At 46.5% G+C, this 18,755-nt stretch overlaps 1 protein-coding gene across 2 annotated transcripts in view; it reads right to left on the reverse strand.

Moving 5' to 3' along the window:
- LOC116958349 (uncharacterized) overlaps nt 1-15,727 on the reverse strand; it is a 46,763-nt gene extending 31,036 nt beyond the window's left edge. Inside the window, exons 1-3 of one of the 2 annotated variants that reach the window (XM_032980906.2) lie at nt 15,628-15,727; nt 5,871-6,012; nt 2,484-2,659 (exon numbers count right to left, since the gene is read on the reverse strand). In XM_032980906.2, the coding sequence (XP_032836797.2) occupies nt 2,484-2,659; nt 5,871-6,012; nt 15,628-15,688 (379 nt within the window). In that variant the 5' untranslated portion in view covers nt 15,689-15,727. Of the gene's footprint in view, nt 1-2,483; nt 2,660-5,870; nt 6,013-6,107; nt 6,196-15,627 lie in introns of those variants that run through there. The other variant, XM_032980907.2, reaches the window with a different exon arrangement.
- Nucleotides 15,728-18,755: the final 3,028 nt, after the last annotated feature.

Genomic DNA, 18,755 nt, shown 5'->3' on the forward strand with positions numbered 1-18,755 from the left:
GACACTGGTGGTGAGACTCTTGTGGTGAGACACTGGTGGTGAGACACTGGGTAGTGAGACACTGGTGGTGAGACACTGGTGGTGAGACACTGCTGGTGAGACACTGGTGGTGAGACACTTGTGGTGAGACACTGGTGGTGAGACACTGGTGGTGAGACACTGGTGGTGAGACACTGCTGGTGAGACACTGGTGGTGAGACACTGGTGGTGAGTCACTGGTGGTGAGACACTGGTGGTGAGACACTGCTGGTGAGACACTGGTGGTGAGACACTTGTGGTGAGACACTGGTGGTGAGACACTGGTGGTGAGACACTGGTGGTGAGACACTGCTGGTGAGACACTGGTGGTGAGACACTGGTGGTGAGTCACTGGTGGTGAGACACTGCTGGTGAGACACTGGTGGTGAGACACTGGTGGTGAGACACTGGGTAGTGAGACACTGGTGGTGAGACACTGCTGGTGAGACACTGGTGGTGAGACACTGGTGGTGAGACACTGCTGGTGAGACACTGCTGGTGAGACACTGGTGGTGAGACACTGGTGGTGAGACACTTGTGGTGAGACACTGGTAGTGAGACACTGCTGGTGAGACACTGGTGGTGAGACACTGGTGGTGAGACACTGGTGGTGAGACACTGGTGGTGAGACACTGCTGGTGAGACACTGGTAGTGAGACACTGCTGGTGAGACACTGGTGGTGAGACACTTGTGGTGAGACACTGCTGGTGAGACACTGCTGGTGAGACACTGCTGGTGAGACACTTGTGGTGAGACACTTGTGGAGAGACACTTGTGGTGAGACACTGGTGGTGAGACACTGGTGGTGAGACACTGGTGGTGAGACACTGGTGGTGAGACACTGGTGGTGAGACACTGCTGGTGAGACACTGCTGGTGAGACACTGGTGGTGAGACACTGGTGGTGAGACACTTGTGGTGAGACACTTGTGGTGAGACACTGGTGGTGAGACACTGCTGGTGAGACACTGATGGTGAGACACTGCTGGTCAGACTAGGCCATGAAGAAGTCTGCTACTGGCTCTAATGTAGGCCAATCAGCTTCAAAGACAATGCATCAAACATCATCAGAGCCATGTTTGTTTGCATGTTCACCTCAAGCACTGTGTGTGGTCAATGCAGTAACCATGATTCCTTGCGCAAGTTTCGATTTAAAGCTTTCGTGACTGCAGGGATTCATCTTCTTTGGTTCTTTCGGTAAAGTCACCGCCACGTAGAAGGGGAAACAATAAAATAACAAAAAATAAAATTCTCAGCCGGACGGCTGCTTGCATTGTGGCCGAAACGTCGTGAGAATTTTATTTTATTTGATTCTTTCGGTAAAGTCACCACCACGTAGAATGAGAATAAAATAATAAATCGGTAAAATAAAATAACACAATAAAATTCTCACGACGTTTCGGCCACAACACAAGCGGCCTTCATCAGGTGAAGGGACGAGACTGTCTGGTAGGACAGCGCTGGAGTGAAAGAGCCACGCTCAGATCGCGACCTTTAAGCTGTGTGAGAGGAAACAAAGCGCCTTGACAAATGAATTAGCATTGAATTTAGCATTGAAATGGCCGAGTGATTAGCTTGTGACTGGTCACAGAAATGGCTATGTTAAAGTTAAAGCATACACATCCGCAGAGGCACCCCTTGACAAAGGAATTAGCATAGAATTTAGCATTGAAATAGCTAAGTGATTAGCTTGTAACTGGTCACAGAAATAGCTATGTTTAAAGTCAGAGCATACACATTCACCGAGGCACCTAGTACAAATCAAACAGGAGAATGTAGCATTGAAATAACTAGGCGAATTTAGCATTGAAATAACTGAGTGATTAGCTAGTGACTGGTCACTCGGCCATTTCAATGCTAAATTATATGCTAATTCCTTTGTCAAGGCGCTTTGTTTCTTCTGACACAGCTTAAAGGTCGCGATCTGAGCGTGGCTTGTCGCTCCAGCGCTGTCCTCCAGACAGTCTCGTCCCTTCACCTGATGAAGGCCGCTTGTGTTGTGGCCGAAACGTCGTGAGAATATTATTGTGTTATTTTATTTTATCAATTTATTATTTCATTCTCATTCTACGTGGTGGTGACTTTACCGAAAGAACCAAAGAAGATGAATCCTTGCAGTCACGAAAGCTTTAAATGGAAATGTAATTTTACTGTTTATTATTTTATTATTTTATTATTTCCCTTCTACGTGAACTTTAGCGAAAGAACCAAGCAGATGAATCCTTGCGAAAGGTTGAATCCCTTTGCTGTTTGAACATCTTAACACAGCTAACTCCTGCTGTTTTCCTGCTGCAAAGCTTAACAAACCCATGCTCGTTCTTTTCGTAATGAAATTCCCTGCAGCAGGAGTCTGCCCTGAGCAGACCGACCTCGGGACGGATCCCAGCTACGACCAGGGCCACCTTCAACGTGGACCAGACGCAGGGTCACGCGGCTGCCAAGGTTGGGAATGGGCTCCCGCGAACCTTTGTGATGCCGATCGGAGGTGGCCCTCCGCACGTTCATCTCCCGCTCCACCTCCTCCGCCACCTCGTCGTCGTCCTCCCTCTCGCGCTCCTCCCTCTCGCGCTGCAGCTGCTCCTCAGCGAGGCGCGCCGCTTCGCGCTCCGCTCCCAGCGCCTCCGTGGTGCGCACGAGATCCCTGCGGCACGCGCGGAGACACACGGACACACGCGGAGAGACACGTGGAGAGACACGCGGAGAGACACGCGGAGAGACACGCGGAGAGACACGCGGAGAGACACGCGGAGAGACACGCGGAGAGACACGTGGAGAGACACGCGGAGAGACATGCGGAGAGACACGCAGAGAGACACGCAGAGAGACACGTGGAGAGACACGTGGAGAGACACGCAGAGAGACACGCGGAGAGACACGCGGAGAGACACGCGGAGAGACACACAGAGACACGTGGAGAGACACGCGGAGAGACACGCGGAGAGACACGCGGAGAGACACGTGGAGAGACGCACAGAGAGACACGCGGAGAGACACGCGGAGAGACACGCAGAGAGACACGCGGAGAGACACGCAGAGAGACACGCGGAGAGACACGCAGAGAGACACGCGGAGAGACACGCGGAGAGACACGCGGAGAGACACACAGAGACACGTGGAGAGACACGCGGAGAGACACGCGGAGAGACACGCGGAGAGACACGTGGAGAGACGCACAGAGAGACACGCGGAGAGACACGCGGAGAGACACGTGGAGAGACACGCGGACACACGCAGAGAGACACGCGGAGAGACACGCGGAGAGACACACGGAGAGACACGTGGAGAGACACGCGGAGAGACACACGGAGAGACACGTGGAGACACGTGGAGAGACACGCAGAGAGACACGCGGAGAGACACACAGAGACACGTGGAGAGACACGTGGAGAGACACGCGGAGAGACACGTGGAGAGACACGTGGAGAGACACGCGGAGAGACACGTGGAGAGACACGCGGAGAGACACGTGGAGAGACACACAGAGACACGTGGAGAGACACGCAGAGAGACACGTGGAGGGACACGTGGAGAGACACGTGGAGATAAAGAGACAGACACACGAGACATGGAGGCATGGACAGACAGACACACGGAGAGACACGGAGACACACAGAGACACACGGAGACACATGGAGAGACACACAGAGACACACGGAGAGACACGCGGACAGACACACGGAGAGACACGGAGACACACGGAGAGACACGCGGAGAGACACACGGAGACACACGGAGACACGGAGACACACGGAGAGACATGCGGAGACACACGGAGAGACATGCGGAGACACACGGAGAGACATGCGGAGAGACACGGAGACACATGGAGACACACGGAGAGACACACGGAGACACACGGAGACACACGGAGAGACACACAGAGAGACACGGAGACACACGGAGAGACACACAGAGAGACACACAGAGAGACACGGAGACATACCGAGAGGGGGCAGATGGAGGCACGGAGACCCAGAGATAAACTCAGAGAGACAGACGGGCGATGTAGAGACGCAGGGACGAGGAGGCACAGAGAGACCGAGAGACGGTGAGAGATAAAGAGACAGACACACAGAGACACGGAGCCATGGACAGACACAACAACAACAACCGCCATTCGCCACTAAGTGGCGGTGACATCACCACGACGCTTGTGCCAGGCCATGTGCACCTTGAGGCCACGTGAAGTGTCGAACGCCCGCTGGCAGGAGGTCACGGGGCAGACCCAGCAGGTGCCACGGGTCGACTGACTGAGATGACTGGCTGATGCACCACCTGTGCCCACTACTGTGCCAACCTGCTGTGCTTTAGCAACCCGGCGCTCCGCTCGTTGTTGTGAGCATCGCTCCTCTGCCCTCCAAAGAGACCGATCTTGACACCGCTGGTACCAGTCATCAGCAAGTCCGCTCAGCTCCACGTCCTCCTGTACCACATCACTCCATCTCTTCTCTAGCCCGTGCCGCGCCCGTTTAGCCCCCTCTATCCAGCAGAACAAAAACTGTTTAGGCATGCGGTGGCTGGGCATGTGGGCTACATGACCCAGCCAACGCAGCCTTGCCTGCCGGAGGAGCTCACTGATGGGACCTTGCCCAGATCTTTCAAAGATTTGTGAGCTCCTCACACAATCCAGCCTGGTTAAACCCAGGATGGATCGTAGGCAGGCCAGCCTGCATGCTTCTAACCGGTGAAGATTTTACATTAGGCGGGTCCACGTTTCATAAGCATTAAGAGAGGGCATGACCATGGCCGAGAAGACCCAAACCTTCATGTGGAGCAACAGGCCAGGTAGCTGAAAAGATGCCACTCGACTGATTCGGAGTGAGACCTCTGCTGTCAAACCGGAGCCGGTCATGAGCACACTGCCCAGGTATGGGAAACTCTCCACTCTCTCCACAACTGCCCCATCACCGATTGGGAGTTGTGGGGGTGGAGTGTCCGATGGTACAAAATACCCAGGCAGGTGCTTAGTTTTGGTGGGGCTGATGGTAAAACCCCACCTCTTAGTGGCACGCTCCAGTCTCAGCAGCAGCGTCTCCAACTCCTCGTCTGAATGAGCAGCTATTACCAAATCATCGGCATACATAACGTGGTTGAGCAACAGGGAGCCATCCCTTGACCGCACCCAGGCATCAATCAGCCTCCCATTGTATCTGTACCAGATGGAAATTCCTCCGGTACAGCCATCGAAGGCTTCACGAATTACGTGGTCAAAATAGATGTTAAATAATGTGGGAGCCAGAGTACAACTCTGTCACAACCCCAAGCTGAACAGGGAATGGCTCTGACTCCCGGCCTCATATTTTTACCTGGGCCTGCTCACCATCATGAAGGTCCCTAATGATCGTGAGCAGAGAGTGACGGACTCCGAAAGCATGAAGAGGATATCAATCATCACTCCAAAAGCACGAAGAACAGAGACACACGGACACGAAGACACGAAGACACATACACAGACACGGAGGCACGCATATGGAGACAGAGACACAAAGGCGTGGAGACCGGAGGATGAGACTTAGGGTCTGCATGCCGTGCCTGCGTGCGTCTACGAGTCTATCGATTCCCTTAGGAGTCGATGCTCCTGTGCGCAAGCCCAAATGAAAAACCACAGGTTGGAGTGCAAGTCCCGAACGGGTGGGCGAACCCGAGCATCCGCACGCAACCCCCTTCTGCTCCAACAGCCGCTGTTCCCGACACCTGCGGCGGGCGAGGGGATATCGGAAGTGCAACGTCACCGAACCGACGGAGCGCTCCAAAAAGATCGTCGTGGCGTGACGGAGCGAGCGGACGAGCGAGCGGACGAGCGGGCGAGCGAGCGAGCGGGCGGGCGGGCGGGCGGGCGGGCGAGGTGGTACCTGAAGAGGCACTCCGCCAGCCGCAGGCTCTCCTCGCCCAGGTGCTGGTCGTAGCCCAGCTGGGCCAGGCGTCTGCGCAGCCGGGAGTGGCGTGCGGCGCATCTCCCCGGCGTCGTCATCGTTTGCACCTCCCGGGCGTGACCTGGGAGGGCAAAGAGGGCGCGGATGGCAGCGCCATCGCGAACCGAATCGTCGTCGGCTGCGTGGGTGCCACGGCGGCTAGGAGATGTTAACTACCTCGCCTGGTGTACAGGAGGTCGTGGGTTCGATCCCGACCTCTGGCGATGCCTGACGGTCACTACGAATGTGACGTGGCCATCATGAACCTGACGGCCACGAGAGGCAGAGAGAGACAGAGAACGGCAGACAGACAGAGATAGAGACAGAGAGATAGAGGCAGACAGAGACAGAGAGAGACAGCGGACACGGAGAGAGACAGAGAGAGAGAGACAGAGACACAGGGAGACAGCGAGAAACAGACAGAGAGAGAGACAGAGAGACAGAGGTAGATAGAGACAGAGGCACAGAGATACAGAGAGAGACAGAGAGAGAGACAGCGGACACAGAGAGACACAGAGAGAGAGACACACAGAGAGACAGACAGAGACACAGAGAGACAGAGAGAGACAACGGACACAGAGAGAGACAGAGAGAGAGACACAGAGAGAGACACACAGAGAGAGAGACACATAGAGAGTGAAAGATACACAGAGAGACAGCGAGACACAGACAGACAGAGAGAGATAGAGAAACAGAAAGACAGAAAGAAACAGAGAGACACAGAGAGAGACAGACAGAGACAGACAGAGAGAGACACAGACAGAGAGAGAGACACACAGACAGACAGAGAGACACAGACAGAGAGAGACACAGAGAGAGAGAGACAGCGAGACACAGAGACACACAGAAAGAGAGAGAGACACAGACAGAGAGACACAGACAGAGAGACACAGAGAGACACAGAAAGAGAGACACAAACAGAGAGAGAGACACAGAGAGACAGAGACAGCGAGACACAGACAGAGAGAGAGACACAGGGAGACAGAGAGAGACACAGACAGAGAGACACAGAGAGACACAGACAGACACAGACAGACAGAGAGAGACACAGAGAGACAGAGACAGCGAGACACAGACAGACAGAGACACAGACAGAGACACAGAGAGACAGAGACACAGAGAGACAGAGACAGCGAGACACACACAGAGAGACACAGACAGGCAGAGAGAGAGACAGCGAGACACAGACAGACAGAGAGACAGAGAGACACACAGAAAGAGAGAGAGACACAGACAGAGAGACACAGACAGAGAGACACAGAGAGACACAGAAAGAGAGACACAAACAGAGAGAGAGACACAGAGAGACAGAGACAGCGAGACACAGACAGAGAGAGACACAGAGAGACAGAGAGAGAGACACAGACAGAGAGACACAGACAGAGAGACACAGACAGACACAGACAGACAGAGAGAGACACAGAGAGACAGAGACAGCGAGACACAGACAGACAGAGACACAGACAGACACAGAGAGACAGAGACAGCGAGACACACACAGAGAGACACAGACAGGCAGAGAGAGACACAGAGAGACAGAGACAGCGAGACACAGACAGACAGAGAGACACAGAGAGAGACAGACAGACAGAGAGAGACACAGAGAGACAGAGACAGCGAGACACAGACAGAGAGAGACACAGAGAGACAGAGAGAGAGACACAGACAGAGAGACACAGACAGAGAGACACAGACAGACACAGACAGACAGAGAGAGACACAGAGAGACAGAGACAGCGAGACACAGACAGACAGAGACACAGACAGACACAGAGAGACAGAGACAGCGAGACACACACAGAGAGACACAGACAGGCAGAGAGAGACACAGAGAGACAGAGACAGCGAGACACAGACAGACAGAGAGACACAGAGAGAGACAGACAGACAGAGAGAGACACAGAGAGACATAGACAGCGAGACACAGACAGACAGAGAGACACAGAGAGACACAGACAGAGAGACACAGACAGAGAGAGATACAGAGAGACAAAGACAGAGAGACACAGACAGACAAAGAGACACAGAGAGACACAGACAGAGACACAGAGAGACACAGACAGAGACACAGAGAGACAAAGACAGCGAGACACAGACAGACAGAGAGACACAGACAGACAGAGACAGCGAGACAGAGAGACACAGAGAGACAGAGACACAGAGAGACAGAGAGACACAGACAGACAGAGAGAAACACAGAGAGACAGAGACAGCGAGACACAGACAGACAGACAGAGAGACATAGAGAGAGACACCGACAGAGAGACACAGACAGACAGAGAGACACAGACAGAGACACAGAGAGACAGAGACAGCGAGACACAGACAGACAGAGAGACACAGACAGAGACACAGAGAGACAGAGACAGCGAGACACAGACAGACAGAGAGACACAGAGAGACACAGACAGAGAGACATAGACAGAGAGAGACACAGACAGAGAGACACAGACAGACAGAGAGAGACACAGAGACAGCGAGACACAGACAAACAGAGAGACACAGAGAAACACAGACAGAGAGACACAGACAGACAGAAAGACACAGACAGACAGAGAGAGACACAGAGAGACAGAGACAGCGAGACACAGACAGAGAGACACAGAGAGACACAGACAGAGAGACATAGACAGAGAGAGACACAGACAGACAGAGACACAGAGACAGCGAGACACAGACAGACAGAGAGACACAGAGAGACACAGACAGAGAGACACAGACAGACAGACACAGACAGAGAGAGACACAGACAGAGACACAGAGAGACACAGACAGACAGAGAGACACAGACAGACAGAGAGACACAGACAGAGACACAGAGAGACACAGACAGAGACAGCGAGACACAGACAGACAGAGACACAGAGAGACAGAGAGACACAGAGAGACACAGACAGAGAGAGAGACACAGACAGAGAGACACAGACAGAGACACAGAGAGACACAGACAGAGATACACAGACAGACAGAGACACAGAGAGACACAGACAGAGAGACACAGAGAGACACAGACAGAGAGACACAGACAGACAGAGAGCCACAGACAGAGAGACACAGAGAGAGACACAGACAGAGACACAGAGAGACACAGACAGAGATACACAGACAGAAAGACACAGACAGAGAGACACAGACAGAGAGACACAGACAGACAGAGAGACACAGACAGAGACACAGAGAGACACAGACAGAGAGACACAGACAGAGAGACACAGACAGAGAGACACAGACAGAAAGACACAGACAGAGAGACACAGACAGACACAGACAGACAGAGAGACACAGACAGAGACACAGACAGAGAAACACAGACAGAGAGACACAGACAGAGAGACACAGACAGAGAGACACAGACAGAGAGACAGACAGACAGAGAGACACAGACAGAGAGACACAGACAGAGAGACACAGACAGACAGAGAGACACAGACAGAGAGACACAGACAGAGAGACACAGAGAGACACAGACAGACAGAGAGACACAGACAGACAGAGAGACACAGAGAAACACAGACAGAGAGACAGATAGAGACACAGAGAGACAGAGACAGCGAGACACAGACAGAAATAGACAGAGAGACACAGACAGAGACACAGAGAGACACAGACAGAGAGACACAGAGAGACACAGAGAGACACAGACAGAGACACAGACAGAGAGACACAGACAGAGACACAGAGAGACAGAGACGTGACTGACCGCACGTCACGAGGCCTGTCGTATCCGCGTCTAAACCGTTCACAACTTATACACAAAGCTGCGTAAGCTTCACGACGTTGCGCGACTCGCTAACCAACTCGCTAACTAGCTCGCTAACTAGCTCGCTAACTAGCTAACAAGATCACTAACCAACTCGCTAACTAGCTCGCTAACTAGCTCAATAACTAGCTCGCTAACCAACTCGCTAACTAGCTCAATAACTAGCTCAATAACTAGCTCGCTAACTAGCTCAATAACTAGCTCGCTAACTAGCTCGCTAACTATCTAGCTATCCTAGCTAGCTCGCTAACTCGCTAACCAACTCGCTAACTAGCTCAATAACTAGCTCAATAACTAGTTAGCAATCCTAGCTAGCTCGCTAACTATCTCGCTAACTAGGTCATTAACTAACTCGATAACTAGCTAGCTAACTAGCTCATTAACTAACTCGATAACTAGCTCGCTAACTAGCTCATTAACTAGCTAACTAGCTCATTAACTAACTTGAAAACTAGCTCGCTAACTAGCTCAATAACTAGCTCGCTAACCAACTCGCTAACTAGCTCAATAACTAGCTCAATAACTAATTCGCTAACTAGTTCAATAAATAGCTCGCTAACTAGCTCGCTAACTATCTAGCTATCCTAGCTAGCTCGCTAACTCGCTAACCAACTCGCTAACTAGCTCAATAACTAGCTCAATAACTAGTTAGCAATCCTAGCTAGCTCGCTAACTATCTCGCTAACTAGGTCATTAACTAACTCGATAACTAGCTAGCTAACTAGCTCATTAACTAACTCGATAACTAGCTCGCTAACTAGCTCATTAACTAGCTAACTAGCTCATTAACTAACTTGAAAACTAGCTCGCTAACTAGCTCGCTAACTAGCTAGCTAACTAGCTCATTACCTAACTCGATAACTAGCTCGCTAACTAGCTCGCTAACTAGCTCATTACCTAACTTGATAACTAGCTAGCTATCATAGCTAGCTCTCTAACTAGCTAACTAACTAGCTAGCTATCCCAGCTAGCTAGCCAACTAGCTCATTAACTAGCTAGCTAACCCGCTTGCTAACTAGCTCACCATCTCACTAACCAGCTCGCTAGTTCACTAAATATCTCACTTATCACTAACTACCTCACTACCTCACTAACTGTCTCACTAACTACCTCACTAACTACCTCACTAACTGCCTCACTAACTACCTCACTAACTACCTCACTAACTGCCTCACTAACTGCCTCACTAACTACCTAACTAACTACCTCACTACCTCACTAACTACCTCACTAACTGCCTCACTAACTACCTCACTAACTACCTCACTAACTGCCTCACTAACTACCTCACTAACTACCTCACCACCTCACTAACTACTTCACTAACTACCTCACTAACTACCTCACTAACTACCTCACTACCTTACTAACTACTCCACTAACTACCTCACTACTTCACTACCTCACTACCTCACAAACGACCCCAATACTTCACTAACTACCTCACTAACTCAATAACTACCTCACTAACTACCTCACTAACTACCTCACCAACTGCCTCACTAACTACCTCACTACCTCACTAACTGTCTCACTAACTACCTCACTAACTACCTCACTAACTGCCTCACTAACTACCTCACTAACTACCTCACTAACTGCCTCACTAACTGCCTCACTAACTACCTAACTAACTACCTCACTACCTCACTAACTACCTCACTAACTGCCTCACTAACTACCTCACTAACTGCCTCACTAACTACCTCACTACCTCACTAACTACCTCACTAACTGCCTCACTAACTACCTCACTAACTGCCTCACTAACTACCTCACTACCTCACTAACTACCTCACCACCTCACTAACTACTTCACTAACTACCTCACTAACTACCTCACTAACTACCTCACTACCTTACTAACTACTCCACTAACTACCTCACTACTTCACTACCTCACTACCTCACAAACGACCCCAATACTTCACTAACTACCTCACTAACTCAATAACTACCTCACTAACTACCTCACTAACTACCTCACCAACTGCCTCACTAACTACCTCACTACCTCACTAACTACTTCAATAACTACCTCACTAACTACCTCACTACCTTACTAACTACCTCACTACCTCACTAACTACTCCACTAACTACCTCACTACTTCACTACCTCACTACCCCACAAACGACCCCACTACTTCACTAACTACCTCACTAACTCAATAACTACCTCATTAACTACCTCACTAACTACCTCACTAACTGCCTCACTAACTACCTCACTAACTACCTCACTACCTCACTAACTACCTCACTAACTACCTCACTACCTCACTAACTACCTCACTAACTACCTCACTAACTACCTCACTAACTACCCCACTAACTACCCCACTAACTACCTCACTAACTACCTCACTAAATACGTCACTACCTCACTAACTACCTCACTAAATACCTCACTACCTCACTAACTACCTCACTAACTACCTCACTAACTACCTAACTACCTCACTAACTACCTCACTAAATACCTCACTAACTACCTCACTAACTACCTCATTAAATACCTCACTAAAGACCTCACTACCTCACTAACTACCTCACTAAATACCTCACTAACTACCTCAGTAAATACCTCACTAACTACCTAACTACTTCACTAACTACCTCACTACCTCACTAACTACCTCACTAACTGCCTCACTAACTGCCTCACTAACTACCTAACTAACTACCTCACTACCTCACTAACTACCTCACTAACTGCCTCACTAACTACCTCACTAACTACCTCACTAACTGCCTCACTAACTACCTCACTAACTACCTCACCACCTCACTAACTACTTCACTAACTACCTCACTAACTACCTCACTAACTACCTCACTACCTTACTAACTACTCCACTAACTACCTCACTACTTCACTACCTCACTACCTCACAAACGACCCCAATACTTCACTAACTACCTCACTAACTCAATAACTACCTCACTAACTACCTCACTAACTACCTCACCAACTGCCTCACTAACTACCTCACTACCTCACTAACTGTCTCACTAACTACCTCACTAACTACCTCACTAACTGCCTCACTAACTACCTCACTAACTACCTCACTAACTGCCTCACTAACTGCCTCACTAACTACCTAACTAACTACCTCACTACCTCACTAACTACCTCACTAACTGCCTCACTAACTACCTCACTAACTGCCTCACTAACTACCTCACTACCTCACTAACTACCTCACTAACTGCCTCACTAACTACCTCACTAACTGCCTCACTAACTACCTCACTACCTCACTAACTACCTCACCACCTCACTAACTACTTCACTAACTACCTCACTAACTACCTCACTAACTACCTCACTACCTTACTAACTACTCCACTAACTACCTCACTACTTCACTACCTCACTACCTCACAAACGACCCCAATACTTCACTAACTACCTCACTAACTCAATAACTACCTCACTAACTACCTCACTAACTACCTCACCAATTGCCTCACTAACTACCTCACTACCTCACTAACTACTTCAATAACTACCTCACTAACTACCTCACTACCTTACTAACTACCTCACTACCTCACTAACTACTCCACTAACTACCTCACTACTTCACTACCTCACTACCCCACAAACGACCCCACTACTTCACTAACTACCTCACTAACTCAATAACTACCTCACTAACTACTTCACTAACTACCTCACTAACTCAATAACTACCTCATTAACTACCTCACTAACTACCTCACTAACTGCCTCACTAACTACCTCACTAACTACCTCACTACCTCACTAACTACCTCACTAACTACCTCACTAACTACCTCACTACCTCACTAACTACCTCACTAACTACCTCACTAACTACCTCACTAACTACCCCACTAACTACCCCACTAACTACCTCACTAACTACCTCACTAAATACGTCACTACCTCACTAACTACCTCACTAAATACCTCACTACCTCACTAACTACCTCACTAACTACCTCACTAACTACCTAACTACCTCACTAACTACCTCACTAAATACCTCACTAACTACCTCACTAACTACCTCATTAAATACCTCACTAAAGACCTCACTACCTCACTAACTACCTCACTAAATACCTCACTAACTACCTCAGTAAATACCTCACTAACTACCTAACTACTTCACTAACTACCTCACTACCTCACTAACTACCTCACTAACTACCTCAGTAACTACCTCACTAACTACCTCACTACCTAACTAACTACCTCACTAACTACCTCATTAAATACCTCACTAAATACCTCACTGCCTCACTAACTACCTCACTAAATACCTCACTAACTACCTCATTAAATACCTCACTAAATACCTCACTACCTCACTAACTACCTCACTAACTACCTCACTAACTACCTCACTAAATACCTCACTACCTCACTAACTACCTCACTAACTACCTCACTAAATACCTCACTAACTACCTCACTACTTCACTAACTACCTCACTAACTACCTCACTAACTACCTCACTAAACACCTCACTAAACACCTCACTAACTACCTCACTAACTACCTCACTAACTACCTCACTACCTCACTAACTACCTCACTAACTACCTCACTAACTACCTCACTAACTACCTCACTACCTCACTAACTACCTCACTAACTACCTCACAAACTACCTCACTAACTACCTCACTAACTACCTCACTACCTCACTAACTACCTCACTAACTACCTCACTAACTACCTCACTACCTCACTAACTACCTCACTAACTACCTCACTAACTACCTCACTAACTACCTCACTAACTACCTCACTACTTCACTACCTCACTCACTACCTCACTAACTACCTCACTACCTCACTAACTACCTCACTAACTACCTCACTAACTACCTCACTAACTACCTCACTAAAGACCTTACTACCTCACTAACTACCTCACTAACTACCTCACTAACTACCTCACTAACTACCTCACTAACTACCTCACTACCTTACTAACTACCTTACTAACTACCTCACTAACTACCTCACTAACTACCTCACTAACTACCTCACTACCTTACTAACTACCTTACTAACTACCTCACTAACTACCTCACTACCTCACTAACTACCTCACTAACTACCTCACTAACTACCTCACTACCTCACTAACTACCTCACTAACTACCTCACTAACTACATCACTAACTACCTCACTAACTGCCTCACTACCTCACTAACTACCTCACTAACTACCTCACTAACTACCTCACTACCACACTACCTACCTCACTAACTACCTCACTAACTACCTCACTCACTACCTCACTAACTACCTCACTACTTCACTACCTCACTCACTACCTCACTAACTACCTCACTAACTACCTCACTACTTCACTACCTCACTAACTACCTCACTAAATACCTCACTACCTCACTAACTACCTCACTAACTACCTCACTAACTACCTCACCACCTCACTAACTACCTCACTAACTACCTCACTAACTACCTCACTAACTACCTCACTACCACACTACCTACCTCACTAACTACCTCACTAACTACCTCACTAACTACCTCACTAACTACCTCACTCACTACCTCACTAACTACCTCACTACTTCACTACCTCACTAACTACCTCACTAACTACCTCACTAACTACCTCACTAACTACCTCACTAACTACCTCACTACCTCACTACTTCACTACCTCACTAACTACCTCACTAACTACCTCACTACTTCACTACCTCACTAACTACCTCACTAACTACCTCACTCACTACCTCACTAACTACCTCACTACTTCACTACCTCACTAACTACCTCACTAACTACCTCACTAACTACCTCACTAACTACCTCACTACCTCACTAACTACCTCACTAACTACCTCACTAACTACCTCACTAACTACCTCACTAACTACCTCACTAACTATTTTCTACATCGCTCTCCGCTTACCGCCAAACGCCTTCAAATTCGGCGGCACCTCCACTGAGGAATCGATTAACGATTCCCACATTCGCCGTACCGATTCTCGATTCGCACCGGAGCTGTATCGACTCTCGAGTCATTCAATGTCTGTATCGTTTCCTGTAAAGAAAAAATCAATTCTCGTGCACGTTTCGGCGGTGCCGATTCGATTTTATGTATCGGCTCGATTCTCTCTGTGCCGATTTATCTTAACGGATCGATTCTTTCAGCGATCACAGAATCTGGGAATCTGCAGGCCTCGCAACGCAGCGGGAATCCGAAGAGCTATGAAGCTCTTTGCGTGCCGCAGATGTCCAGTAGAGGTGGGGGGGGAGAGAGAGCTACTCAGACACAAATAGACAACCATTGAACCATCACAAACTCGTCAACGCCGAATCAGAGCCCGACCACTTCACACCGCATTGCTCACCCCGTGCTCTTACAAATCTCAACGTTCATCCCGTACACCACTACTACACTATACACTACTATACTATACATTACTATACACTATACACCACTACTACACCACTACACTATACTATACACCACTACTACACTACTATACTATACACTACTATATACTATACTACTATACACCACTACTACACTATACACTATACTATACACTATACACCACTACTACACTATACATTACTATACACTACTATACACTATATACTATACTACTATACACTACTATACTACTATACTATACACCACTACTACACTACTACTATACACTACTACACCACTACACTATACACTACTATACTATACACTACTATACTATACACCACTACTACACTACTATACACTATACACTACTATATACTATACTACTATACACTACTATACTACTATACACTACACTACTATACACTACTACTATACTACTATACACTACTATATACTACTATACACTACACTACTATACACTACTACTATACTACTATACACCACTACACTATACACCACTACACTATACACTACACTACTATACACCACTACACTATACTATACCACTACTACACTACTATACACTACACTACTATACACTACTACTATACTACACTACTATACACTATACACCACTACTACACTATACATTACTATATACTACTATACACTACTATACTACTATACTATACATTACTATACACTACTATACACTACTACTATACACTACTACTATACTACACTACTATACACTATACTATACCACTACTATATACTACTATACTCTACACTATACACCACTACACTATACACTACTATACTACTACTATACACTACTATATACTATACTACTATACACTACTATACTACTATATACTATACTACTATACACCACTACACTATACATTACTACCCTACTATACTACTATACACTACTATACACCACTACTACACTACTATACTATATACTACTATACACTACACTACTATACACTATACTATACCACTACTATATACTACTATACTCTACACTACTATACACTACTACTATACTACACTACTATACACGACACTACTATACACTATACTATACCACTACTATATACTACTATACTCTACACTATACACTATACTATAACACTACTATACACTATACACTACTATACTACACTACTATACACTACTATACTACTATACTACTACACTATACTATACACTATTATACTACTACACTATACTATACACTACTATACTACTACACTACTATGCTATACACAACTACACTATACTATACACTACTATACTACAATACTATACACTACTATACCACTATACACTACTATACCACTATACACTACTATACTACTATACACTACTATACTACACTACTATATACTACTATACTATACTACTATACACTACACTACTATACACTACTATACTACTATACACTATTACACTACTATACTCTACACTATACACTACTATACTACTATACTATACTCTACTATACACTACTATACTCTACTATACACTACTATACTCTACTATACACTACTATACTACTATGCACTACTATATACTATACTACTATACTATACACTACTATACACTACTACACTACTATACACTACTATACACTATACACTACTATACTATACACTACTACACTACATTACTATACTCTACTATACACTATACACTACTACACTACTATACTCTACTATACTACTATACACTACTATACTACTATACACTACTATACTACTATACACTAATATACTACTATACACTACTATACTACACTACTATACTCTACTATACACTACTATACTACTATACTATGCACTACTATATACTATACTACTATACTATACACTACTAGACTACTATACTACTATACACTACTACACTACTATACTACTATACACTACACTACTATACTACACTATACACTACACTATACACTACACTATACACTACTATACTACACTACTATACTACACTACTATACACTACACTACTATACTACACTATACACTACACTATACACTACACTACTATACACTACTATACTACACTATACACTACACTATACACTACTATACTACTATACACTACACTACTATACTACTATACTACACTACTATACTACACTACTATACTACAATACACTACACTACTATACTACACTACTATACTACTATACTACACTACTATACTACACTACTATACTACTATACACTACTATACTACTATACACTACTATACACTACACTACTATACACTACACTACTATACACTACACTATACACTACTATACACTACACTATACACTACTATACTACACTACTATACACTACACTACTATACTACACAACTATACACTACACTACTATACACTATACACTACTATACACTACACTACTATACACTACACTACTATACACTACACTATACACTACACTATACACTACTACACTACTATACACTACACTACTATACTACACTACTATACTACACTATACACTACACTACTATACACTACACTACTATACACTACTATACACTACACTATACACTACACTACTATACACTACACTACTATACACTACACTACTATACACTACTATACACTACACTATACACTACACTAC

The sequence above is a fragment of the Petromyzon marinus genome, assembly GCF_048934315.1.
Source record: "Petromyzon marinus isolate PM22_M1 ecotype Great Lakes invasive population chromosome 76 unlocalized genomic scaffold, UKy_Petmar_22M1.pri1.0 chr76_unloc.3, whole genome shotgun sequence".
NCBI classification, from domain to species: Eukaryota; Metazoa; Chordata; class Hyperoartia; order Petromyzontiformes; family Petromyzontidae; genus Petromyzon; species Petromyzon marinus.